Source organism: Eptatretus burgeri, chromosome 1, assembly GCF_056783735.1.
Source record: "Eptatretus burgeri isolate ZD-2024b chromosome 1, Ebu_testis_v1, whole genome shotgun sequence".
In the NCBI taxonomy this organism is placed as follows: Eukaryota; Metazoa; Chordata; class Myxini; order Myxiniformes; family Myxinidae; genus Eptatretus; species Eptatretus burgeri.
The window spans coordinates 45,952,855-45,979,254 of NC_140961.1; the positions used below are offsets into that span (position 1 = coordinate 45,952,855).

The 26,400-nt window shown below is 40.8% G+C and overlaps 1 protein-coding gene across 2 annotated transcripts in view; it reads right to left on the bottom strand.

Annotated features, from left to right (window-relative positions):
• Nucleotides 1-1,079: 1,079 nt before the first annotated feature.
• Nucleotides 1,080-26,400, bottom strand: part of VGLL2 (vestigial like family member 2) — a 29,797-nt gene continuing 4,476 nt past the window's right edge. Inside the window, exons 1-4 of one of the 2 annotated variants that reach the window (XM_085882144.1) lie at nt 10,998-11,649; nt 8,169-8,463; nt 5,146-5,553; nt 1,080-3,066 (exon numbers count right to left, since the gene is read on the bottom strand). In XM_085882144.1, coding sequence (XP_085738270.1) covers nt 3,023-3,066; nt 5,146-5,553; nt 8,169-8,463; nt 10,998-11,078 — 828 coding nt within the window. In that variant the 5' untranslated portion in view covers nt 11,079-11,649 and the 3' untranslated portion in view covers nt 1,080-3,022. Of the gene's footprint in view, nt 3,067-5,145; nt 5,554-8,168; nt 8,464-10,997; nt 11,650-26,400 lie in introns of those variants that run through there. The other variant, XM_085882152.1, reaches the window with a different exon arrangement.

Here is a 26,400-nt window from a genome sequence, read left to right on the forward strand (position 1 = left end):
GAGTCTATGAGCCTATCACTTTCCCATCACAGACAGGTCGGTGGTCTCTCTGTCTTCTCCAGCCTACTTTGTGGTCTTGCACCCTCTGCTCTTTCCATCTTTGTTTCCTCTCCCAGGTTTTTGCAGGGCGCATGCGGTCCACCATCAATCCCTTTCTGGTGAAACTCCCAAAATCCAGAATCACTGCTCACCTCAACTCATTTATACACCTGTGGAACCAACTTCCACATCCCCTTCAATATCATTCTCCCCTCCAGGTCTTCGAAACAGCAGTTCAACACCTTCTCAAGTCATCCCCCATCCACAACTATGATCTTTTCTACCCCCCCCAACCCCGACCCCCTCGTTAACCCTAAGCCCACCTCTTTCCAAGTTTCTAGTTTTTTTTCTTCCTGAGAGCTTATGGCTGTATCCATATTGTCCACCTCGTGTCTCCTCTTTGAGCCCTCATTCTTCGGCACACCCCTTATCCCTTTATTTTGTCCCTCAACACTCCTGTTGGCGTTTCCCCCTCTTTTTCTTCTGTTCTTTTTGTTCTATTACACCCTGATGTGCTCTATCTTATAGCTCCTCCATGAGTGTCGACTTTGGAAACAAAAATACTCTCATTCGCTTTTGGTTCAGCGTTTGTGTGCCGTGTTCGTGATTAAGGAAACACCACCCGACACTATGGAATTTATTAAACCAAAATCATCACCAAAACACGTTCATTTCTGAAAAATCGTTCGTTTTGTTTTAAAACCCACTCACGCCATTTTTGTGTCAATCTGCCATCTCTACAAATTAGTAGCTTTCCGTAGAAACGGTTTTGCACTTTTAAAATGAAACCAACTGGGAAACACTAAAATGGATAAATACTAGTATTCAAATTTTACACGAACTGCTACCTATAGATTTAAGCTGATAGTATAAAGGGTGTATACAATGTATGGTGTGAACATAAAATATAATCTCTGTTTGTACACGGAAGGTGGGGCTGGGGGTGGGGGGTGAGGTGGTTAGTCGGGATTGACCTGTATTCCAACCTGGCACCTTCACACCTTTAAATATTCGTGCATATCACAGGAGCTGTTACAACATGACTTTCACCTCGTGATTTTATTTCCAAACAAACGAAGCGCCACTTCGGACGCCTTGATTGGGTCATACATTCTGACCCATCTCACAAACTAATGGTAAACTCATGGCATGGGAAACCAAGTCAACTAGATATCATGTACAACACGATAATGCTTGGACAGCAAGAGGTATGGACATTGATTATCATCAGGCATTGACAATTACAGACAGACTTCATAGTGAACCCACGGTGTTTGCAGTTGAGGAACCACTATAGTCGATGAAGTCCATGAAATGTGAGGTTATATGTCTGTCTATCTGAAAAAAAAGTTAATGTGTCAATGTCTGAAAGAGAGTTCGCATGTCGATGTTTGTCAAAAAAAAAAAGTTCAAGTGTCTACGTATTTCTGTAACTTATTGTGTCTATGGCTGTCTGAAATAAGAACTCACATGAAATAATGAAATAATAAAAATTGAGCCCACCTGTCTGTCTGTCTGACAATAATAATAATAATTGGATTTATATAGCACCTTTTGCCTATGGATACAAGGTGCTGATAGAAAGAGAAAGCGAGAGAAAGAAAAGCGAGGCCCTAGGGGTGGTTGAAAGAGCAAATGGAAGTGCTGCCTGTGAGTCGCTCAATCCACAATACATTTTTAAAATAAAAATTCCAACTGCATAGCCATTCCTCGAATAACTGTCTCCAGAGATCCTTCATCAGCGTTTTTTGTAATCGCTTGGTGACCTCACCGGCGAAGCCCTCCATGACCGGTTGTGGTCCTGGTCGGGGATGAGCCCACATGGCCTCAACATCTCCGTGGTTAGCCAAGGCTCATGGAATATCTTCAAAAGAGAAGGAATTATAAAGGACAGTGTCTTGCCGCATCTATCCTTTTGGACAATTTGCACGTTATCGAAGGACGTTAAAATTTGCACGTTAAAAAATACTTCGAGACAACCACTAATCTGCAAATGATGGTCCTGGTTTGCGAGCGCAGAGAAATTTCTTCATTTACACAAATTCGGGAATCAACCATCCTCCTCCTTCTCTGAATCAACTTGCATGACCACATCTCTGCGACAGCATTACCCGGATGCTCGTGTACAACCCAAGAATCTGCATGCCAAAAAGAAGCCCAGCAGCTGGGAGCCGAAGTCGCATGGCCGGCGTTGGGGTTCAGTAAGAAGGTGCGGGTTTTGAAAACAGGTCAGCCAGTGGTGTTGGAGATGGACAGAAGGAAGCGAGGGAGCAGAAAATGAAGCGGTTTCATGTTTCTAAACCCACAATCTGCAAACGTTGCCCCGCCTGTGTCGAAACCCGTACCGTTGTGAACGTTTCATGGTGAGCGTGGATGTAGGGTCGAGTGGAGAGAAAGAGGAAGCGACGGCTGTAGTGGCCACTGGAATCATCGATACATAGAGACATGGTTAAGCTCACGTGTCTATGTGTCTGAACAAACTGGATTCATGGGTCTGAAAAAAACTGAGTTCACGTGTCTATGTCCATGTCTGAAAAAAATTATGTTGGTGTGTCTGTGTCTGAAAAAGATTGAGCTCACATATATCCATACGTCTCAAAAAATTGAATTTGTTTGTTTTGCTTGTAACAATGTGAATACATATGTTTGCCAACGTCGAAAGGTCTGTAAAAATAAAAAACGAGTTCCCCTGTCCAATATCTAAAATGTGAGCCCACGTGTTTCTGTCTGTGTAGCTTGTACTCGATGCTGGCATGCTCGTCCTGGAGTGGTAGAGCTCAGCGGCGGCCGTGGACGATATCTGTGGCTATTTTATAAGATGGAGCATGCACAATGAAGATGTACAACAACTCTCCACGTTGATGTGATCAACAGGAACTCCGCACTTTATCCATCATTTTACTGGAACACATAATTTGTCCATCCGTCCATGCTCGGTATTTCTGTCTTCGCTTTTGCCTTTGTCCCATATTCTCTGCGCATTTCAGCTGATGAGCGCCGCCGCTCCGCACAAGGAATACCGCCGGGCTGCAGAGAGACACGGACAGATCATTATCAGCCCCCTCAAAACCTACTCTCATACAACGAAAATGTGGGAAGGATTTTTAATCTAACTAGACTTCCGAACAACCATGACTTGCATTGTGCGTTGAGGCATTTGTGTAACACAGACAGGATGGGCCAAATGGATAATTTTTCTTCGGCTGGTGGTGTATTGGATACATATCATGTTTGGGGTATCGGGTCTTTCTTTTCCCTGATGTCTTACATTTCCAAAGAGGGACAAAGCATATAAACAGTGAGCCCACCCGAAACCCACAAACTATAAAATTAATCGTAATATATATATATATATATATATATATATATATATATATATATATATATATATATATATATATATATATATATATATATATATATATATATGAACCACCTCCATTGGCTCGTTCCGTTTATTCTCATAAAGCAGTGAAAAGCAAAAACATGGTTTCACTTGCTCTGCCCATTGTGCGCACCCTGAGAGCAAAGTTCACAAACGGAACTCCCTAAGCGAATGATGTACTTCGAAAGAATCTTTATATGTCGTTCAACAGTTAAGCCTCTGAGTACAGAACTACCCCTTGACTTCCTATAACTATAACTCTTAAATATAAGATCTCTTATAACTCTTAATCAAAAGACACCGTGGGATAGTTAACATCCACGAACTAATGCTATCAGACAAGATACCCAGTTTAACATCTATCTGGAGACGGCGCACTTTGCGATGCAACGCCCAGCCTGGGAAACACCAATTGGATAGTCGGGAATGGAACCTATATGAGGCAGATCAAAGGCAAAGTGCATTATCTCTGCATTATCCTATCAGAAATTAGGTGTGTATATACATATATGTAGGAGGCCTTTACTCTTGACAGCTTCAGGGTGATCAAAAGTCAAGAAACGTTTCAAGGTTAGAACCAATCTTGAAGAGATCGCCACTCCATCACAGGATACTCGACTGGAGGTGATTTGTAATTTGTTCAAGATGTTGGCGAGAACTCATCTACTCTTCACCAATGACACCGTGGGATATCTTATGTCGACAAGCTAATACTAACGGACGGGTTCTCCAGCTTAACGTCCATCCGAGGGACGACACACACGAGAATGAGAGTTTGTAGCCGTGTCAAGATTCAAGCCCAAGTGTGCATACCTTTGGGCTATCCTCATGCCAGTCCATATTTGATTCTTACGTTAAAAGCCACGTATGTAGACAATGAAGATCCTCTACAGGAATCATTGCTCGTTATTACCTCCGCCACCGAAGGTGAAGGAGGTTGTTTTCACCCCTTTTGGTCTGTTTGTTTGTTTGTTTATTTGTTTGTGTGCAAGATATCTCAAAAAGTTGTGGACGGATCCAGAAAAATTTTGTGGACAGGTTGGGTGTGTGACAAGGATAAAGTGATTAGATTTTGGTGAAGATCCTGATCCGAATCAGACTACGAGAATTTTTTAAGTGATTCTTCACCAATTAGAGATAGTGCTAAACCAATATATAGCACGATATCTCAAAAAAGTTATGGACAGATTTAGCCGAAACTTGGTGGACATGTTGGGTATGATTGTTGGGTATCCGAATCTGGATCTAGACACGAGAATTATTAAATTTATAAAGTGATTCTTCATCATTGAGAGATAGAGCCAAAAACGATATAGTACTGCATAGCATGATATTTCAAAAATGTGTTGGGCCCAATATGTTCTTGTGGATTAGGGATTACGTGGTGCAGGTATGCGCTCTACCGAGTGCCCTTATAGTTTTTTTCTCTTTGTTTGGCGTGCTGTGTAGTATTTATTCAGTACAAGTACAAAACGGGTCTTTTTACCTTTTTAGGTTATTCGGGTATTAACCTGAAACCCTAAAACACTTTGAAAAACGTGACGCACACTGTGTGTCTGAAGGAAACACCAAACTTGGTTTTCCCGCTTTTTGTGTACATCGTATGCATAACCCATGTTTCGTTTTACAATGATGTGCAATGTAGGTAAATGTACAACTATCCGTTAACTTACCATGACTAACCCCCCTCCCCACCTTCCAGTCATGTCACCTCCACTCACCCGCCTCGACGCTCAGACTGTGCGCCACATCCACGGGACCTGGACCGTATCCACCAGGCCACGGTGCCGCGCCACCCGCCTCAGATTCTCTGGAATCTCCACGAGGGCCGCGGAGTGGCACCAACAGGGAGCCATATAGGGGTTCGAGGTGTGGTGCAGTTCCCGCAAACACCTCATACCCAGTACCGTGGTATGGACGCCACGGCTCAGGAGCCACAGGGCGTGGATGGTGGGGGTGATGGTGGTGATGGTGGTGGGGGTGATGGTGGTGATGCGGGTGCTGTTGCAAACTAGCGAAGGACTCCAGGGAAAAAGAAAAATCCTGGGGTCGCGGTACAGACCCAGCAGGGCTGCTGCTCCAGAAGGAGGCGGGGAAGGCGCGGCGGTTCATGGCTGGTGAGACCCCGTCTGTCCGCGGAACAAGCAGAGTTTCAATATGCGTACAGAGACGAACACACAATTTATGTTCTAATCATTTATAGGAAGCGTAATGAAAAGAAAATTGGTCACAATCATACACTTGTCACATGATCACAGAATCCCCACCTAAAGCAGGTGAAGTCTTCACATGTAAACAATCAGCAACAAAACGAATAAAGCGATAGACGTGCATCACACTTGGACGAAGGAGATAGAGGAAGAGGAGGATGAAGACGAGAAGGGGAATTAGTAAGGATGAGGATGAGGATTATGGAGGAGGAAGAAGAAAGGTGAAGAATGGGAAGGATGGAGGAGGATGATTGGGAATGAGGAGTCAGGTGAGAAGAGTCCCCTTTATGAAGAGTATGGAGTAGAAAGATGCCTTCGTCAGAAGAGATAGAGCAAGTCACTCCGACTGTATATTGTTCAGTGCATCGTCAACATTTTTCATTTCAAATTTCCCTATACCGAGTCCTATGGTGCTATCTACTATCTATACACGTATATATACTATCTATCGCTATCTCCATATCTCTCCTCTCCCAACATGCTACTTACAGTGTCAGTGCTGCTGAAGGAGTCTCATGGCACTGACTACACCAGCTGGTTTGCCTTTGTCTTCCCAGAGGTATTCAGGACCATAATTCGTAATTTGTTCAGCGTGCCAGCGATAACTCACCCACTCTTTCGGGAAAAGGTACCATTGGGTTTTGAAAATCCACCGGTAATGCTAGTAGATGGGACACTCGGTTTAACATCCCTTTGAGAGATGGTACACTTTATGATGCAACACCCTACCTGCAAAGAACCAATGAAACAGTTTATAGTCGGGTCGATATAATCAAACCTGGACGAGACAGCTCAAAGGGAAGTGTGCTACCTGTGCACCAACCTGTTAACGAATTCACTCACACGATTTATGTATTTATTATAATACACGAGCAATACAAGCAGATGAAAAACAAACAAACGTGTGTGTGTGTGTGTGTGTGTGTGTGTGTGTGTGTGTGTGTGTGTGTGTGTGTGTGTGTGTGTGTGTGTGCAGGGTGTTCTAAAAAGACCTGGATAACTTTGGTTGTTAATATATTTAGTACCATAAATGATACAATGACATCCTTTGTTTTATATGATGCAGAAACTCAAAAAGATTTATTTCTTTTCAGGTCTGGTGGGTTAATTTAAAAAAGAATGGGGACTCCACAGGAGAAAGTTTAGTGTGTTGAATGGTTCATCGAGATGAGATCCAACATACAAGTTCAGCATAATTCCCATACAAGGTATAGAAGGAATCCACCATTGTAGACTGGTATGAGAGAGTAGTACGAGAGGTTTAAGGAGACTGGAAGTAGTTAGAAAGAGAAAAAGTACTGGTTGACCAAGCACAAGTGCAGTAGACGTTGAAGGAGTGCGTGAATCATTTCAATAAAGTCCCAGAAAATCAATTTGACGCGCATCCAGAGAACTGGGCCTACCAACTACCACTGTACACAGGATTTTGTATAAAAGACTGAAGCTTTATTCCAATAATGTGCAGATTCTGCAGGAACTCGAACCAAATGACGGACTCAAATGCAAGGCGTTTACTTTGGAAATGCTCAGTCGCATGGAGGATGATGAAGATAACCTGAAAAAGGTCATGTTCACAGACGAAACTTTCTTTCACGTATCAGGGAAGGTCAACCGGCACAATTTGAGGATCTACGGCTCTGAAAACCACCATGTGGTCATTGAACATATACGCAATAGTCCAAAGGTCAATGTGTGGAGTGCCTTCTCCATGACCAATTGGTTGATCTCTTTTTCTTTGCGGAGGACACAGTGACCTTAACAATTTCAATGAACATGTTGGAAGGATCCGCCTTCCCACAGATTTGAAGACCTGCAACCCAATATCATTTTTCAACAGGACGGCACTCCCCCTCATTGGACCTGAGTCACTCGAGCCATCCTGAATGAAAAATTTCCAGGATGCTGGATTGGCCGAAGCGGACCAACCGCTTGGCCTCCACGATCACCAGACATAACCCCCCCCCTTTGTTTTTTTTCTGTGGGGTTTGTCAAAGATATTGTCTACAACACAAAGGTGGCAAACATGCAGGATCTTCGTTCTCATATCACAGCTGTATACGCACTGGTGGACGTAAACATTCTTAGCCGAACATGGCAAGAACATGTGTACCGCCTTGATGTCCTGCGAGTGACAAACGGAGCTCACATTGAAGTGTATTGATGGTGTTGACAAAACTTCATGCGTTTCTGTATCATGTAAACCAAAGGGTGTCATTGTATCATTTATGGTACTAAATATATTAACAACCAAATGTGTCCAAGTCTTTTTGGAACATATATATATATATATATATATATATATATATATATATATATATATATATATATATATATATATATATATATATATATATATATATATATATATATCACAGCTATCATATGCAGTACATTGTATAATTTATAACAAATCGCTGTATAACATGATGTGTATGAAATATACATAAAGGAAGGAAATATGAGACAGTGACGATGCATGAATGTACATCTAAAAGATAGTGGGGCAATGTGACAGACACATGGCACTGGCTCACCGTTCCGAGGTGGTTCTGCACTCTGCTCTCCCCGGGGGGGAGCCTCGCCATGGCGGCCCAGAGCACGGCTGAAATGCTCGTCCACTTCGCTAGCGATGTCTCCACGGAAGTATGTGAGTAGGAGGCAGCGAGATGTGAGGTACCTGGCAGCGGGTACACGCTCGGTGTCCCTCCCTGACTCACGACCGGATCCTCGCCGCACAGGGCTCTGGACTCCGACTGTGCCTGCTCCTGGAGACTTTTCTCGGTGTGCAATGGTGAGAGGAGCCGGGAAGAGCGGAGCAAAGAGCGGTCTCTGAGGATAGGTGTAAGGGGGTATGTGGGGGGGGGAGGGGTACAGGATGAGGGATGGGAGAGGGGGCAGTTAGAAATTGAAAATATTGCAATTGCATGGAGAGGGGTGGATGGGATGGAGGAGGCAGGTGGGGGAGAGCTAAATCAAACATTGAAACGTTGTACAGTACATATTGTAGACATTATTAATTGCCGTACATTATACACGTTATTATAAAAACTATAATAGCTCACAATATAATAATTGCTTTTCTCATCGGCATCGATACACCCGCTGCAGTCGAACACATAATGCACCATCCACTCGCACGATATGATAATGAAATTACAACACCGATGATATATCATCATCGCCTCAAAACAATTATATTATAACTTGATAGTTTTGTAGTTTTTATTTTTAGTAAACGAGGGGAATTCAAAAGCGTTATAGGGACAATACAGTGGTCCAATAAATGCCATTTTAAAAATATATTTTTAAAATAGAAGTCGGTATTTAATATATAGTGTGTGTGTGTGTGTGTGTGTGTGTGTGTGTGTGTGTGTGTGTGTGTATGTGTGTGTGTGTGTGTGTGTGTGTGTGTGTGTGTGTGTGTGTGTGTGTGTGTGTGTAACGTTGCCATCACTTTGTGTTTACATGTTCACAAACCTGCGTGTTCGATTACATGACCTGACATGTCCGTTCACTTTAACAACCACGGTTGATGTTTCATCTTTCAACTTTTACTTTGTTATAGTTTTGGTTCTTTTATTTTTTATTTTTAGAAACATTCATAATCCATTTTAAGTGCTTTAGTAATGTCTCTTTTACTTCTTTAACAGCCAAAATTATTCGGACCTCCTTGATGGGTCGGTTGCGGAAATGTTTTTTGTTTTTTTTTTTGCCCAAATCTTTCACAAACTGGCTGACCAGGCCTCCAACGTTTCACTGAAGGTGATTTCGGTGGGGATTTGTAATTTGTCCCAGGGTGTTGGCGATATCTCACCTCCTCATCAGGAAGGTCACCGTACAGAAATCTTTAATGTTCAAATAATGCGAGCAGAAGAGACACCCGTTTAACGTCCATCCGAGGGACAGCACACACATTGATACCTCGCCCTGCCTGGGGAACACTGGCTGGGTTTATCGCTGGGTCGGGATTCAAACCCAGGCTAGACAGGTTAGAGCGAGCGTGCGTACCTCTCAGCTATCTTGCAACACAATATGAAAATAGCATAATAGTTATTCATAATTTTTTGAACAAACTAACTTTTATCTAAAGTTCCCTTTCACTGAATGATTAATAATGTGGAATAGAATGCTACAAAACGAATCAAATACAATACAATGCACAGTGTTTACAGCTATGTACTATGTATATATATATATATATATATATATATATATATATATATATATATATATATATATATATATATATATATATATATATATATATATATATATATATATATATATATATACATATCTCGAACTTATCATTCTCCCCAAGAATAATATAAAACTTTCCCATCATTTCTTGGGAGTTTGATTCCAAATTTCTTTTGAGAAAACTTGACTTGCGCGAACACTCGCGTTCACAAACCTTTACATTACTACATGGACATAATTCAAATTCTCGTTTACATGAAAAGAAAAACAGAAGCTTTTACGTCGGACATACATACATACATATATATATATATATATATATATATATATATATATATATATATATATATATATATTTATTTATATTAAATAATTGAATTAAATGTAAATATATATATATATATATATATATATATATATATATATATATATATATATATATATATATATATATCGTTAATGTGTTGTTGAATATGTAATAAGTGTACAGTACAATTGTCATGTTTACTCCGATAACATTATATAGTATGGTATTGTAATATGATTATTTTTATTTTTTTTATTATTGTGATGTTATGGATGTTCAGCTTGTGGAGAATTTACGGTTTGTCGAACTCTACACGAACGAAGTGCGTTTCACAGTTCCAAAACCACACCATCTATACACCTGTATATGATATCACAAACAAAGTTACTACTCACGTGGACATTTTACTATAAACACATGTGTAGATAACTTGTACAAAGAAAGCACAAATACAGGAAACTCGAGTATAACTCACGTAAGCACCGAGAGGAACAGAAAACCGACAAACGGCAACGTGGACGTCTCAAAAACAACACGCGTCAAACTACGGGCGGCTTACACACATCACAGGGTGACCGGAGAAGAGTCGTGTGAAGTCAGTCAGACACACGTGCTGTCTGTCCGTGCGGGTGGTTCGAGCGACCAGGAGAGATCGTTTCCCTATCCTGCACAATTAGATCGTTCTTTCGTGCGCGTTTGTTGTACGTGACAGAGGACATGTACGGCGCACGTGCCATTTACGAATGCGCACCTGATTTGCTCTCCACACCTTAGCTGAGCAGTTTATAAAGGCACGTGACAGGCGGCGCGCGCGCGCGTGCTGTGAACGGTGTGCGCGCGCGTCCGTCAAGCTCACCTGTTGGAGCGCAGGCTCCGCGGCCAAGCACGTGCTCGGCCGCGTCCCGTACGCTTGGAACGCCACGTCGAGGCAGCTCATTGCTCCGAGCTCTTCGACTCCTGGCTCTCGGATTCCGAATTGTACCAATCTCAGCTCGATTGCGTCCGACCCTCTGGGTTCCGACCCAACCCTTTGCTCCTCAGTGCTTGCCGAGTCCCCAGTTCTCTGACCTCTGACTATTAGGTTTTTTTCAGATTTTTTTTTTCCGAGTCTCGACTCTCCTGCTCCTGCTGTTCCACCAATAGCACACGGTGCGAACGCACATTAAATGGACGCTTCGTCTTCGTGTTCCACACGTTCCCCAGAACGGCCCTTTTGCCTGGCCTGCGTCTCCTCGTCGTGTGGCCTCAATCCACCCTCTCCCACCCCTTCTTCATGCTCTTCCTCCTCTTCCTCTTCCTCGACTCCCCGCCCAGCGCGCCCTCTCCTGCTCGTTCTGCGTCTGCATGTTCCCACAAATCGTTTCACATCTGTACAATTAACACCATTTTAAAGGACGGTCATATTAAAAATGGATCAAGATAACGATGCTATCGATGAGTGACAAGTTACAATTCTGTATGTTATTCGCAAAATAATCGGAACGAAGAACAATGCCACAACAACAAGTCATTAATTCCCCGATGATCCAAAAAGGCGAACCATAACGAAACAAGTTTTTAATGACGTGAAGAACACACATTGAAGGACTATTGGCACACGTGAAAAAGAAGCAACATGATGATTATCACATGTGAAGATTACCTCATGTAACGATTATATCACATGTGAAGAATACCCCATATGACAATTATCACATGTGAAGAATACCCCATGTAACGATTATCACATGTGAAAAATAACTCATGTAACGATTATATCACATGTGAAGAATACCCCATATGACAATTATCACATGTGAAGAATACCCCATGTAACGATTATATCACATGTGAAGAATACCCCATATGACGATTATCACATGTGAAGAATAACTCATGTGACGATTATCACATGTGAAGAATACCCCATATGACGATTATCACATGTGAAGAATACCTCATGTGACGATTATCACATGTGAAGAATAACTCATGTGACGATTATCACATGTGAAGAATACCCCATATGACGATTATCACATGTGAAGAATACCTCATGTGACGATTATCACATGTGAAGAATACCTCATGTGACGATTATCACATGTGAAGAATACCTCATGTGACGATTATCACATGTGAAGAATACCTCATGTGACGATTATCACATGTGAAGAATACCCCATGTAACGATTATCACATGTGAAGAATATCTCATGTGATGGTTATCACATGTGAAGAATACCTCATGTGACAATTATCACATGAGACCTATACCTCATGTGACTATTACCTCATGTGACGATTATCACATGTGAAGAATACCTCATGTGACGATTATCACATGTGAAGTTTACCTCATGTGACGATTATCACATGTGAAGTTTACCTCATGTGACAATTATCACATGTGAAGTTTACCTCATGTGACGATTATCACATGTGACGTTTACCTCATGTGACTATTATCTCATGTGAAGTATACCTCATGTGACGATTATCACATGTGAAGTTTACCTCATGTGATGATCATATGTGAAGAATACTTCATGTGATGATTATCACATGTGAAGAATACCTCATGTGATGATTATCACATGTGAAGTTAACCTCATAGGACAATTATCACATGTGATTTATGATTTCTACAATATTTCAAATGTTGATTAAATTGTTCCTTTGTATGAAAGGAGTTGAGACATCTCTTACAAGGATATGTTTTACACTTTCTGTTATATAGTTGAGATTTGGTTTCTCTTGATAAATTTTTCATGTAAGCATAATGTGATTTTTCCTTTGAAGTAAAGTTGAGAAGGTCAATGTGTTTCATCATTTTTATAGTTGTTTCAAATTTTTAATATCTGAACTTTGTTTGTGTCCTTTAATCCATATACATTGATCGATAGATTATTCATTTTCTCAAATTTAGGAATATCTCTCAATGACATTGGAAACTTGTCTTTAACATTTAATGTATTTTCTCATATTTCTTATAATGAGTTACTGTTTCAGTATGCCTTTTTGGAGGATGTAGGTGAGCAAGAACAGACCATAGAAAGCATTTATTATCATTGTTTTGAATATTAACAACTGCCTTTTTAAGTTTTATCTCTGAGAAAATCAATGTATGAGGAAGCTTTGAGAGGATCTGATTTTAGGATGTGAATATCCAAAAAAATTACTTTCAATAACGAATACACTACCTTCTACATTGTCATTAACATTTTGTTTATGTCTCAGAAGTTCATCATATACATCACAATCTAATAAATCTTAGAATGATGTAATCAGGTGAGGGTTTATTCTCATGTCGGGAGTTTCTTCGCCACCTACTCTTCTCATTTTTATTTTTACTTCCATATAAAACTTTAAAGTATTGATTTTGCTCAATGTATTGTATTTTTAATTTGAATTTCAATTCTTGGTTTAATCATAAGAATTGTCTCAATGGTTGATGTTGGTGTTGGCTCTTTTTAGCAAAATAATCTTATTTTTATTTGTCCTTTAAATGCTTCATCAATATTTTCAATTGAGTGTCCATATACCCCCTCTTCATTCTTCTTGTGTTTGAAGGTGTCTATTATAAAAAAATTTTTTTAAAGAATATCAATATTACATATATCACAAATCATATAATTTAAAGATATTCCTTCAACAGATCTTTCATGTTTTTGTGTTTGAAGGTGTCTATTATAAGTTTTTTTTTTAAAGAATATTATTATTACAGACATTACAATGAGTTGTAGTCACCATATTTATATAGTATAACTGCTTAAAATAAAAATCAATTCTTGGCACAAGTCCAAGTTAGTTAGTCTCTTTGGAGGAGACTGTTTCAGTATTAGAACCTTATTTTTCAATTTTTTTCATCACCTTTGTCTTTTGCAATTCATGTGAATAAAATGAAATTTTCCTGATAAAAATCTTGTGGTAATTTATAAGTGAACCCACCAACTTTTTTTTACTCAATAAATACAATGTATTAAGACACAAAAGACAAGTTTCACTCAATCTCTACATTTGTAAAAGATACTGAGAAATATGTCAAGGATGTAAAATTGAATAAAGATAGATATAACAACTATTGGATAAAAACATTTATGACTGATAATATGAGTTCTTCAATTTCCTTCAGTGGAAGGGCTTTTCATATATCTGGAAGACCATCAATTAAAGTAGCTCAAACAAAAGTTTCTCCTCTTCATGTCGCGGTGTTCGGAGCAAGACAATTCCACAGCTCGGCGATGTCTCGCCGGATGCATCAATGAGGCTGCTTCCGGCCATGGGAGCCGGGCAGCACAAGGCTAGGGCCCAATGGGAGCGCCCGATTCGGGTGACGACGCATCGCTTCGTGCCGTCGCCCCCACCCTGCACCGCCGGGCCTATAAAGGATGGATCGTGAAGCCGTCTGTCGTCGTCCTCTTCCCCTTTGGCCTTGGATCGATCTCTGCATGCGTCTGCTGTTCCACCAGTCCCGTCTGCTACTCCGCCCACTCGCTCTCGATCCCCGCCTTCCTATCTCTGAAATCCTTACATTCGTCGTCTGGATCCGCCTACTCCATCTGCCTGTCTCTCGATCTTTGACTTCACGTGCTGCCTCCACCTAACATCCTCCCTCATGTCTGATGGCCTCGCCAATTCTCTGGACCGGTGTACGCACTGCACCGGCACTGTAACCAAGCAGGAGAGGACACGCCAACTCTCAAGGAGGGATCGCTCAGCGGAGCGTTCCCCCAAAACGTACTGGGTAGCACGGTCGGTCAACCGTGCAAGGTATTACAAGACCATTAGCCTCATCTACTCTCCTTTCTTCTAATTAACTCCTCTTTATCGGGTTTTATGTGTATGTAATGGCACCCGTCCTAGCTTTAAGTTAAGATAGTCAAAGATATATCAGTATAAGTCTGCTCTGTGTCTGCTTTTGTAAGTTGCTTGCCTTGCTGTCACACCTCACAAATTCCTTACTGTCCCTGCTGACACACAACAATAAATCTATTCATTGTGCCACATGCTTTTCCTCGCCTGCCTGTAATAAATGATTGTGTGTAAATGTTCCCAGCTCGTTTTTATCTTTTCTTTCATTGATCCAGCATGGTCCGTATCCTAGCCTAGACGGGACTTTATTCCCAACGATCCATTCTTTAAACCGATACGTCCTTGGCAGTGTCGCTCGGCTGCATCTAACCCCGTAAGGTGACCCGGTTCGGACAAGGCGTACCGAGGGCGTGTCCCCCGGTAATTAGGTCACGTGATTAATTCGGTAACTGGTTTAGATGGAAAACCCTAGGTCACGTGGTTGAGTTATTGGCATTCACGGTCGATTAACGACCCGCCGCGTTACGGAGTTATCTGTGTGCGACAGCCTGTGATTCCGGAGAGTCTGGTGGGAACCCGAGATAGCTTCCCACCCCCCTCCCCCTCCTCATGGTCTTCTCGCCCCACCCCTAGGTCTGCAACAATATAATACAACTATTTTGTGAGACACAGAAATGTAAAAATAAATCAAAACCTCTAACTTGTATTCTTTGTGATAATATGGATGATATACCTTCACCCCAAGATTTGGATAAATCGGTTATGGATGGTTATTTAACAAGAGGGAGGCATTCTTCTTGTAATTGTATTTATCTTGTCAATCATACTTTCAACACCCTCGTTGCTCGATAAGAAATAATGCTCATGCATTTATTTTATTCAAGTTAAATTCAATAGATATAAATAATTTTTGGAGAGACAATTGTTCTACGTTGTGTCGTAAAAAAAGAATTTGAGGAGTATATGAAACACACGACTGGAAAATATAAATACATTGTTGTGAAACAAGATGAGCTACTGAGGAATATAATTTTTATTTTATGAACAATGACAGACATAAATGACAGTTGTTATTATTAATCTTGTGGGTAAATCTGCTTCTGGGAAAAAAAACTTTCATAAATCTAAGTTATTGAAGAGTAAAAATGAAAAGATTACATGTTTAAAAAAAACAAAAAAAAAAATTGTGATACGTATTGTATCTACAACCACCAGAGTAATGCAACTAGGAGAAGTAGAAGGTGAAGATTATTACTAGATTTCAATAGAGGAACATATTATGTGATTGAGGAACGAAGGACAAATATTTGAGGAGGTCTCTCTTGGTGCAACAAAATATTCACATTGTAAGAGTGAGTTAAATAAACTAAAATGTGGTGGTCTTGGGTTATTAGAACCTAATCCAGAAGGAATGAGGCAATTAAACATCTGAGTGGTAATGGAGTTAAGATTTTATCATTCGCTTTTGATGTTGAGAAGAAACTCAATGCAAACGTATGAAAAGCAGAGATACAAGTATTAGTGAAGAAGAAATTACAATGCGTATTAATGTTAATAAATAATTTGATGAAATATTTAAAGAAAATAATATATTTGAACACATCTACTTCAATGATGAAGAAAAGGAAAATTTCCCGATTGACCTTAACAATTCATTAAATGATATTTTCCGATAAATAAATGGATGCGAAAGAACGAGCAAGAAGATTTAAGGAATATCAAGAGTTGGTTTCAAAAGTTATCAAACAACAGGAAGACATAAAGAAGAAACGCAGACACAAACTAACGGGTGAAGAAGCATTTGAAAGAAAACAAGAGAAAATTTTGAAACCACTTAAACCAAAAAAAACTCCCCAACAAATGTCTACAGTTCCTATGATAAAATACACCCCTAAAAACTTCAAATGATAAAAGATTTTCGTCAAATGACAGAGCAAGAACTAGAAGATATAGGAGAATATATAGATATATGATGATGAAGGATTATTTCAACAACTGGAAGAGATAAATCAACCCCCTGATTATGTTGTGAATGCTCTCCAAAACATAGAATATTCAATACATTCAAAAACCACAGCAGGTCTCATTCGAACAGAACAACCAGCACTAGTCCATCTTCTTAAAGAAAAGGTGTTCTTCTTTCAGCTGCTCCCGTTAGGGGTTGCCACAGCGGATCATCCGTTATGATCCGCATACTGATTTGGCACAGGTTTTACACTGGATGCCCTTCCTGACGCAACCCTGGTCGCCTCTTACGACACAGGGATAAGGATTGGGTTTCGCCATGATTCCGGGCTGCCCTACACCCTCTCATAGCGTGGCCCAGTGCAGAGCTCCCGTCCTCAAGCGATCCTCCAACCCAAGCCTTCGAGTAGCCGGATTACAGGCGCACGCCACTACGCCCGGTCTTCTTAAAGAAAAGGTATTGAGATTTAATGATCAATTAAGGTTCTTGAGTTCTACTCAACCACCTGTTAAATTAACTCCGAGATGAATGTTTCTTCTTACAAAAGATGGAAGACAAGGTTCAATTGTGAGGGGTGAATCAAGTTATTTCGATAAACCATTGAATATAAAAAATATGGATGATAGAGTATATATTGATTTACTAAATTCGCTTGATTATGGAGTTTCTGTTGCCAGTAAAGGAAGGAAGAATGAAAAGGAGAAACACATTATTGAGGCTTTAAGTAGGCTTGGTTCAGGTGTAAATTTTCTTCCAAATGAGCCATCACGATTCGTTAATAGACTGTTATTGTTGTTTGGCAGTAAAAAGGCTGGAAATAACAATTGTTTTAATGAAGTAACAGCCATTTTAGACCAGTTAATGAACATGAAAATAATTAATAAATGTCAATACAAAGATATTTTATCCCATGTTAAATGAGTTTAATTCTCTCTCATGATGAAAATGAAAAAATATCATCAATTGTAGATGCTAATGAGAATTATTTTTTATTGTTGAAAGATGATAAAAAAAGTATATATATATTTATAGATAAGATAATGGTGGAATTACTGCCACTGAATGTTGGAAGAAAAATCATTTATGTTATCTTCTTTTCAAGAATATGTAACAAGTGTGGTGTTTCAGAAAATAAAAAAGATTTATAATAATTATATACAGACTTTAAAAAACTTATAAATGAGAAGCACAATCCTTAGTTTTAATTTCACAATGAGTGATCACACATCTTCTTTCCCATACCCACTACAACTTGACGCAACAAAATAATATGAGGCGTCTTTAATGTCTATGTAAACTTATAATACCTTGTTTCATATCACAGATAAAAATGACAAGTTTAGTTATAATCTGGGAAGTGGACACAAAACTATAACAGTTTCACCTAGAGCATACGAGATTTCTCAAATATCTTCCGAAATTGCTCGCCTTATGAAAGAACAGGGTGATGAACCAAAAAATATTGTTTTAGATATTCAAAAGTATACTTCAAAATCAACGATTAAACTTAAAAATAACTTCAAGGTTGATTTCACAATTGATAATTCATTTAGAGAGTTATTGGGTTTCTCCTCAAAAAAGATTGAAAATAATGGAACATTTTATAGTGATAATGTCATTTAAATATTCTCAGTCATAAATTCGGTTTTAATTCACTGTGATTTGATTGATGGTGCTTACAATGATGGAATAAGAACAAATACAATATTTTCATTCAGTGCATACTCAACCCCAATTGGTTATAAATTCAATATGGAACCTAAAAATCTGGTTTACCAACCTGTGTACTCTGGTAAAACTTCTGGAAAAACCATATACAGAGTAAATTTTAGAAAAATAAAACCATATACAACCTTGTGAGATATCCACTTTTTGGGTGAGTTGATCAGTAAGTTCTCCAAATATATATTTGTGCAGAGGGACACTCCTCTCTCACACGTACTTTCCAAGTATTTTTGGCTTCTTTTAGAAGCTTTGTAAGCCATTTTATGTCACAATTCTTAACTGGTATGCATGATATACATTCGGGCCACCCCAATGAACCTCATTGCTTGGGATTTCTGCACATGCACGTCGAGCATTCTGAGGCAGATTTAGTCATTTCATGAGTACCGTATTTACTGCGTTTTGTTTAAATATTAATGAACATTTCACACACCACTGCAGCAGAACGCTGACATAAGTGTGCAGATGATGTGTGCACATCACATATGTCTATAATAGGAAACGTCACAAATTTAAGGATACAATTCCCAAGCAAATTTTTTTAATACTGATCTAAGGTTTATTCAAAAGACAAACACATATGATCTGTCAGTGTGTGGGATTTGAACTTGGGTTCCCCATGGGCCATAACCATGCTTATCATGATAAGTCAGGGGTTTGGATGAAAACGCCATCAGACAAATACAAACCTTATTCATTTGCCGTTTTTGTGTCGCTCCCGAAGGGGATGTGAGATTATTACAATGCGTGTGTGTGTGTGTGTGTGTGTGTGTGTGTGTGTGTGTGTGTGTGTGTGTGTGTGTGTGTGTGTGTGTGTGTGTCTGTTAGTGTGTGTGTCCACGTCCATATATTTTAGTTTTTAAACTGGTTTTTCTATGCAACCTCTTGTCCGATCAATGGGAAACTTTAAACATCGGAGGAACTCCCCATGGATATTTTATTGCTAACTCTCACGTCATAGGTCACATGGTATGGCAACCATATTGAATTAAAGGGAAAAATTTGGACATCATTTTCTCTGAAACAGCTCAACAAAAACAAATTAAACTTGGAATAATTCATCAACTCCCCATGGGGTATATAAGGTCATAACGATTACATCATCGGTTAAGTGGTATTCCATCCATAATTGGTTGAATTGAAATCCTTATCCAAAAATCTGAAACTTTATACAGTGCCTATAGAAAGTCTACACCCCCTTTCAAATTTTTCACCTTCTGTTACCTTATAGCCTGGAATTAAATTGCATTAAACCAGACTTTTTCCACCTTTATTTACACATCATAACCCACAACTTCCAAGTGAAAAACAAATTCTACAAATTTCAGAAAATCAATTAAAAATAGAAAACTACAATGTCTTCGTTGGATAAGTGTCCACCCTCCTGAGGTAATACTTGGTAGAAGTACCTTTGTCAGCAATTAGAGTTGTGAGTCTGTTGGGTAGGTCTCAACCAACATTGCATACCTTGGTTGAGTAATATTTGCCCATTCTTATGCACAAAACTGTTCAAGGTCAGTCAAGTTGCTTGGGGAGCGTCGATGGACAGCAATCTTAAAGTCTTGCCACAGATTTTCGATTGGATTTAGGTTGGGGCTCTGACTGGGCCACTCAAGGACATTTATCGTTTTGTTCCTTCACCACTCCAGTGCAGCTTTGGCTGTGCGCTTTGGATCATTGTCATGCTGAAAGGTGAACTTGCATCCCAATTTAAGTTTTCTTGCAGAGGGCAGCAGGTTTTCTTCTGGGAGTTTTTTTTTTTTTGCTCCATCCATTTTCCCTTCACTCCTGACAAGTGCCCCAGTCCCTGCTGATGAGAACCATCCCCATAACATGATGCTGCCACCACCATGCTTCACAGTAGGGATGGTGTCTTTGGGTGATGTGCTGTGCTGAGTTTGCACCAAACGTAACATTTTGCATTTAAGCCAAAACATTCCATCTTGGTTTCGGCAGACCACAAAACTTTTTGCCACATGGCTTCAGAATCTTCGGAGTCAGTTTTTTGCATACCTCAAACGGGTCTCAAGGTGGGCCTTTTTGAGTAATGACTTCCTTCTTGCCACCCTACCGTACAAGCCAGACTTGTGGAATACTTAGGATATTGTTGTCACATGCACACATTGACCAGTTTTTGCCATAAAGGCATGTAGCTCTTTCAAAGTTGCCATTGGCCTCTTTGTGGCCTCTCTGATCAGTCTCCTCTTTACTTGGTCATCCAGTTTGGAGGGACAGCTTGATCTCGACAAGATCTTGGTGGTACCATCCACCTTTCACTTCTTTATGATCGTCCTGGCTGTGCTCCAAGGGATATTCAAGGCCTTTGAAATATTTTTTATACCCATCCCCGATCTGTCTTTTCACAACTTTAGCCTGGAGGTCTTTTGAAAGCTCCTTGGTGCTCATGGTTGAGTCTTTGCTGTGAAATGCACAACCCAACAGAGGAAACCTCAAGGAGCAGCTGATTTTATTCTGAAATAATCATTATCACTGCAATTTAACACAAGTGGAGGCCATTTAACTTGGTGTGTGATTTTGAAGGTGATTCGTTACACCTGAGCTAATTTACAATTGCTATTATAAGGGGGTGTACACCTATCCAACCAATATATTGAAGTTTTGTATTTTTAATTAATTTTCTGAAATTTGTAGAATTTGTTTTTCACTTGGAAGTTGTGGGTTACGATGTGTAAATAAAGGTGGAAAAGGTCTGATTTAATGCAATTTAATTCCAGGCCATAAGGCATCGAAAGGTTAAAATTTTGAAATGGGGTGTACACTTTCTATTGGCACTGTATATCTAATCTGTGACTCGATGTGAGTGAAGAATTTAATTAATGACGTCATACATAACCCATGCCAAGAAACTGTGAAATAATCGAGTGCATGGATGATATGGGTATATGGGCCATATCAGCAGTGGGCTATAATAGTAGCGTGTTCAGTTAACAATGATATTTTTGTTCAGAATGAATATGCAAGGCGTGACTATACGTGTTCTACGAGTGCCATTTTAGTTAATTTTGTTTACATTAACCTCTTTCTTTATCTGAAAGCCTTTTTTCCGCCACTAAATGAACTTTAACGTCCGCATCAAATAAACCAATCAACACTGTACATGAGATTGGAACTTGGCATCGCAGTCTTCATGAGCTGTGCATTCCCAGATTAGGAAGGCCAAAGAGGCCGATCCGCGGATTTAACAAAAGGCTGAAATGAGAGACTTCGGACAATGGGGAGAGTACGTATTCGGCACATTATCCATCGAGCTTTTCGGCCGCGTTTCGCAAAGCGAGCTTCACCGCGCGCGACAGCCATGCGTGAGTGGAAAATCCTCATAGGTGACGTAATCCTGGGGAAACCCTTTCAATGGCGCGCGCGCACGTGCGGCGAGCATGAAAACCCCTCCGTTGTTATGTGTGTACGCGTGCGCTCGCAGCGCGCTTCGGACGCGTGTGTACACAGTTTGTAGAAATCCGCACACATGTATTGTACTTTGATCGTACATTAGACGCGCAGTGTGCTCGATCAGTGCACACAGAGAGAGTGTGCACGTCAAACACGCGAATCGGGTTCCATCGTCATGTACACCCAACGATAGAACGCACGAAAGCTGGCCAAAGCGGGGAACAAGTGGTGGTTGGGGTGAGGGGGGGGGGAGATGGTGGGGGTGGGAATAATATGGAAAGCATTAAAGCATCCAAGGCCGCCGTAATGGCGCGCCGATCAAGCCCAATTTCTCTGACCCCCCGACCCTTCTCGCCGCGCGGGATGGAAATTGCCCGCGTGCGGCGATTGGGTTTCTGCGTCGCTCAGTCCGACCGAGAGGGATCGCATTCCGCGAGGGGCGGGGCCGCCTCGCTACTCTGCTCCTCCCAGCTATGCTCCAGGTGGACAGTTCCCCACCTGGTGTATTCTTTTCGAAGCTTTGGATGCACACTTGAGTTGTTTCTTCCAATTGGTGCTTTTTTAATACAGATATCCTTCAGGAACAATCATCGTCACACCGGGTGCAGACAATGGTCAGTAAATCTCACCAGACTTGATGTCTCATTGACCAGAAATCAACGGCCCTGGTTTGCCACCAATCCACGTTGATTTTGAGCACGTATAATTTGTTCAACATCTATTAACCGACGCACATTATCTCTGTCTTTTAGAAATAAAAGTCCAGGTCAAATTTGAACCACCCTGGTCATGGTTGAGCTTAATTACTGAGAAGGTGTATAGTGGTTATATGGCTTTATAAATGAAGATCCATTTCAGTTTCATGGTGTTTAAAAAGCAAGATACAGCTGATCAGTTGGTAGGCTTTTAATGTTTATTGTGCCATCGTGCCATGACGTAGAGATGAAGGATTCAGATACAAGAGCAAAACGATAAGTGTTGGTTGATTTTGGGTAGAATGGCATATCGAAGGTTGATTTGGGGTGGAGTGGCATATCGAAGGTTGATTTTGGGTAGAATGGCATATCGAAGGTTGATTTTGGGTAGAGTGGCATATCGAAGGTTGATTTGGGGTGGAGTGGCATATCGAAGGTTGATTTTGGGTAGAATGGCATATGGAAGGTTGATTTTGGGTAGAGTGGCATATCGAAGGTTGATTTTGGGTTGAGTGGCATATCGAAGGTTGATTTTGGGTTGAGTGGCATATCGAAGGTTGATTTTGGGTATAGTGGCATATCGAAGGTTGATTTTGGGTAGAGTGGCATATCGAAGGTTGATTTTTGGTTGAGTGGCATATCGAAGGTTGATTTTGGATAGAGTGGTATAGGGAATGTTGATTTTGGGTAGAGTGGCATATCGAAGGTTGATTTTGGGTAGAGTGGAATATCGAAGGTTGATTTTGGATAGGGTGGCATATCGAAGGTTGTTTTTGGGTCGGGTGGCATATCAAGGTTGATTTTTGGTAGAGTGGTGTATGGAAGGATGATTTTTGGTAGCGTGGCATATCAAAGGTTCATTTTGGGTAGAGTGGTGTACGGAAGGTTGATTTTTGGTGGAGTGGCATATGGAAGGTTGATATTGGGTAGGGTGGCATATCGAAGGTCGATTTTGGGAAGGGTGGCATATCGAAGGTTTATTTTGGGTCGAGTGGTATATGGAAGGTTGATTTTGGGTAGAGTGGCATATCGAAGGTTGATTTTGGGTCAGGTGGCATATCGAAGGTTGATTTTGGGTCAGGTGGCATATCGAAGGTTGATTTTGGGTAGGGTGGCATATCAAAGGTTGATTTTGGGTAGGGTGGCATATCGAAGGTTGATTTTTGGTAGGGTGGCATATCGAAGGTTGATTTTGGGTCGAGTGGTATATGGAAGGTTGATTTTGGGTAGAGTGGCATATCGAAGGTTGATTTTGGGTCAGGTGGCATATCGAAGGTTGATTTTGGGTCGGGTGGCATATGGAAAGTTGATATTGGAGAGTGGCATATCGAAGGTTGATTTTGGGTAGAGTGGCATATCGAAGGTTGATTTTGGGTAGAATGGCATATCGAAGGTTGATTTTGGGTAGAGTGGCATATCGAAGGTTGATTTTGGGTCAGGTGGCATATCGAAGGTTGATTTTGGGTCAGGTGGCATATCGAAGGTTGATTTTGGGTAGGGTGGCATATCAAAGGTTGATTTTGGGTAGGGTGGCATATCGAAGGTTGATTTTTGGTAGGGTGGCATATCGAAGGTTGATTTTGGGTCGAGTGGTATATGGAAGGTTGATTTTGGGTAGAGTGGCATATCGAAGGTTGATTTTGGGTCAGGTGGCATATCGAAGGTTGATTTTGGGTTGGGTGGCATATGGAAAGTTGATATTGGAGAGTGGCATATCGAAGGTTGATTTTGGGTAGAGTGGCATATCGAAGGTTGATTTTGGGTAGAATGGCATATCGAAGGTTGATTTTGGGTAGAGTGGCATATCGAAGGTTGATTTTGGGTAGAGTGGCATATCGAAGGTTGATTTGGGGTGGAGTGGCATATCGAAGGTTGATTTTGGGTAGAATGGCCTATCGAAGGTTGATTTTGGGTAGAGTGGCATATCGAAGGTTGATTTTGGGTTGAGTGGCATATCGAAGGTTGATTTTGGGTATAGTGACATATCGAAGGTTGATTTTGGGTAGAGTGGCATATTGAAGGTTGATTTTTGGTTGAGTGGCATATCGAAGGTTGATTTTGGATAGAGTGGTATAGGGAATGTTGATTTTGGGTAGAGTGGCATATCGAAGGTTGATTTTGGGTAGAGTGGAATATCGAAGGTTGATTTTGGATAGGGTGGCATATCGAAGGTTGTTTTTGGGTCGGGTGGCATATCAAGGTTGATTTTTGGTAGAGTGGTGTATGGAAGGATGATTTTTGGTAGCGTGGCATATCAAAGGTTCATTTTGGGTAGAGTGGTGTATGGAAGGTTGATTTTTGGTGGAGTGGCATATGGAAGGTTGATATTGGGTAGGGTGGCATATCGAAGGTCGATTTTGGGAAGGGTGGCATATCGAAGGTTTATTTTGGGTCGAGTGGTATATGGAAGGTTGATTTTGGGTAGAGTGGCATATCGAAGGTTGATTTTGGGTCAGGTGGCATATCGAAGGTTGATTTTGGGTCAGGTGGCATATCGAAGGTTGATTTTGGGTAGGGTGGCATATCAAAGGTTGATTTTGGGTAGGGTGGCATACCGAAGGTTGATTTTTGGTAGGGTGGCATATCGAAGGTTGATTTTGGGTCGAGTGGTATATGGAAGGTTGATTTTGGGTAGAGTGGCATATCGAAGGTTGATTTTGGGTCAGGTGGCATATCGAAGGTTGATTTTGGGTCGGGTGGCATATGGAAAGTTGATATTGGAGAGTGGCATATCGAAGGTTGATTTTGGGTAGAGTGGCATATCGAAGGTTGATTTTGGGTAGAATGGCATATCGAAGGTTGATTTTGGGTAGAGTGGCATATCGAAGGTTGATTTTGGGTAGAGTGGCATATCGAAGGTTGATTTGGGGTGGAGTGGCATATCGAAGGTTGATTTTGGGTAGAATGGCCTATCGAAGGTTGATTTTGGGTAGAGTGGCATATCGAAGGTTGATTTTGGGTTGAGTGGCATATCGAAGGTTGATTTTGGGTATAGTGGCATATCGAAGGTTGATTTTGGGTAGAGTGGCATATCGAAGGTTGATTTTTGGTTGAGTGGCATATCGAAGGTTGATTTTGGATTGAGTGGTATAGGGAATGTTGATTTTGGGTAGAGTGGCATATCGAAGGTTGATTTTGGGTAGAGTGGAATATCGAAGGTTGATTTTGGGTAGGGTGGCATATCGAAGGTTGATTTTTGGTTGAGTGGCATATCGAAGGTTGATTTTGGATAGAGTGGTATAGGGAATGTTGATTTTGGGTAGAGTGGCATATCGAAGGTTGATTTTGGGTAGAGTGGAATATCGAAGGTTGATTTTGGGTAGGGTGGCATATCGAAGGTTGTTTTTGGGTCGGGTGGCATATCAAGGTTGATTTTTGGTAGAGTGGTGTATGGAAGGATGATTTTTGGTAGCGTGGCATATCAAAGGTTCATTTTGGGTAGAGTGGTGTACGGAAGGTTGATTTTTGGTGGAGTGGCATATGGAAGGTTGATATTGGGTAGGGTGGCATATCGAAGGTCGATTTTGGGTAGGGTGGCATATCAAAGGTTTATTTTGGGTCGAGTGGTATATGGAAGGTTGATTTTGGGTCAGGTGGCGTGTCGAAGGTTGATTTTGGGTCAGGTGGCATATCGAAGGTTGATTTTGGGTCGGGTGGCATATCGAAGGTTG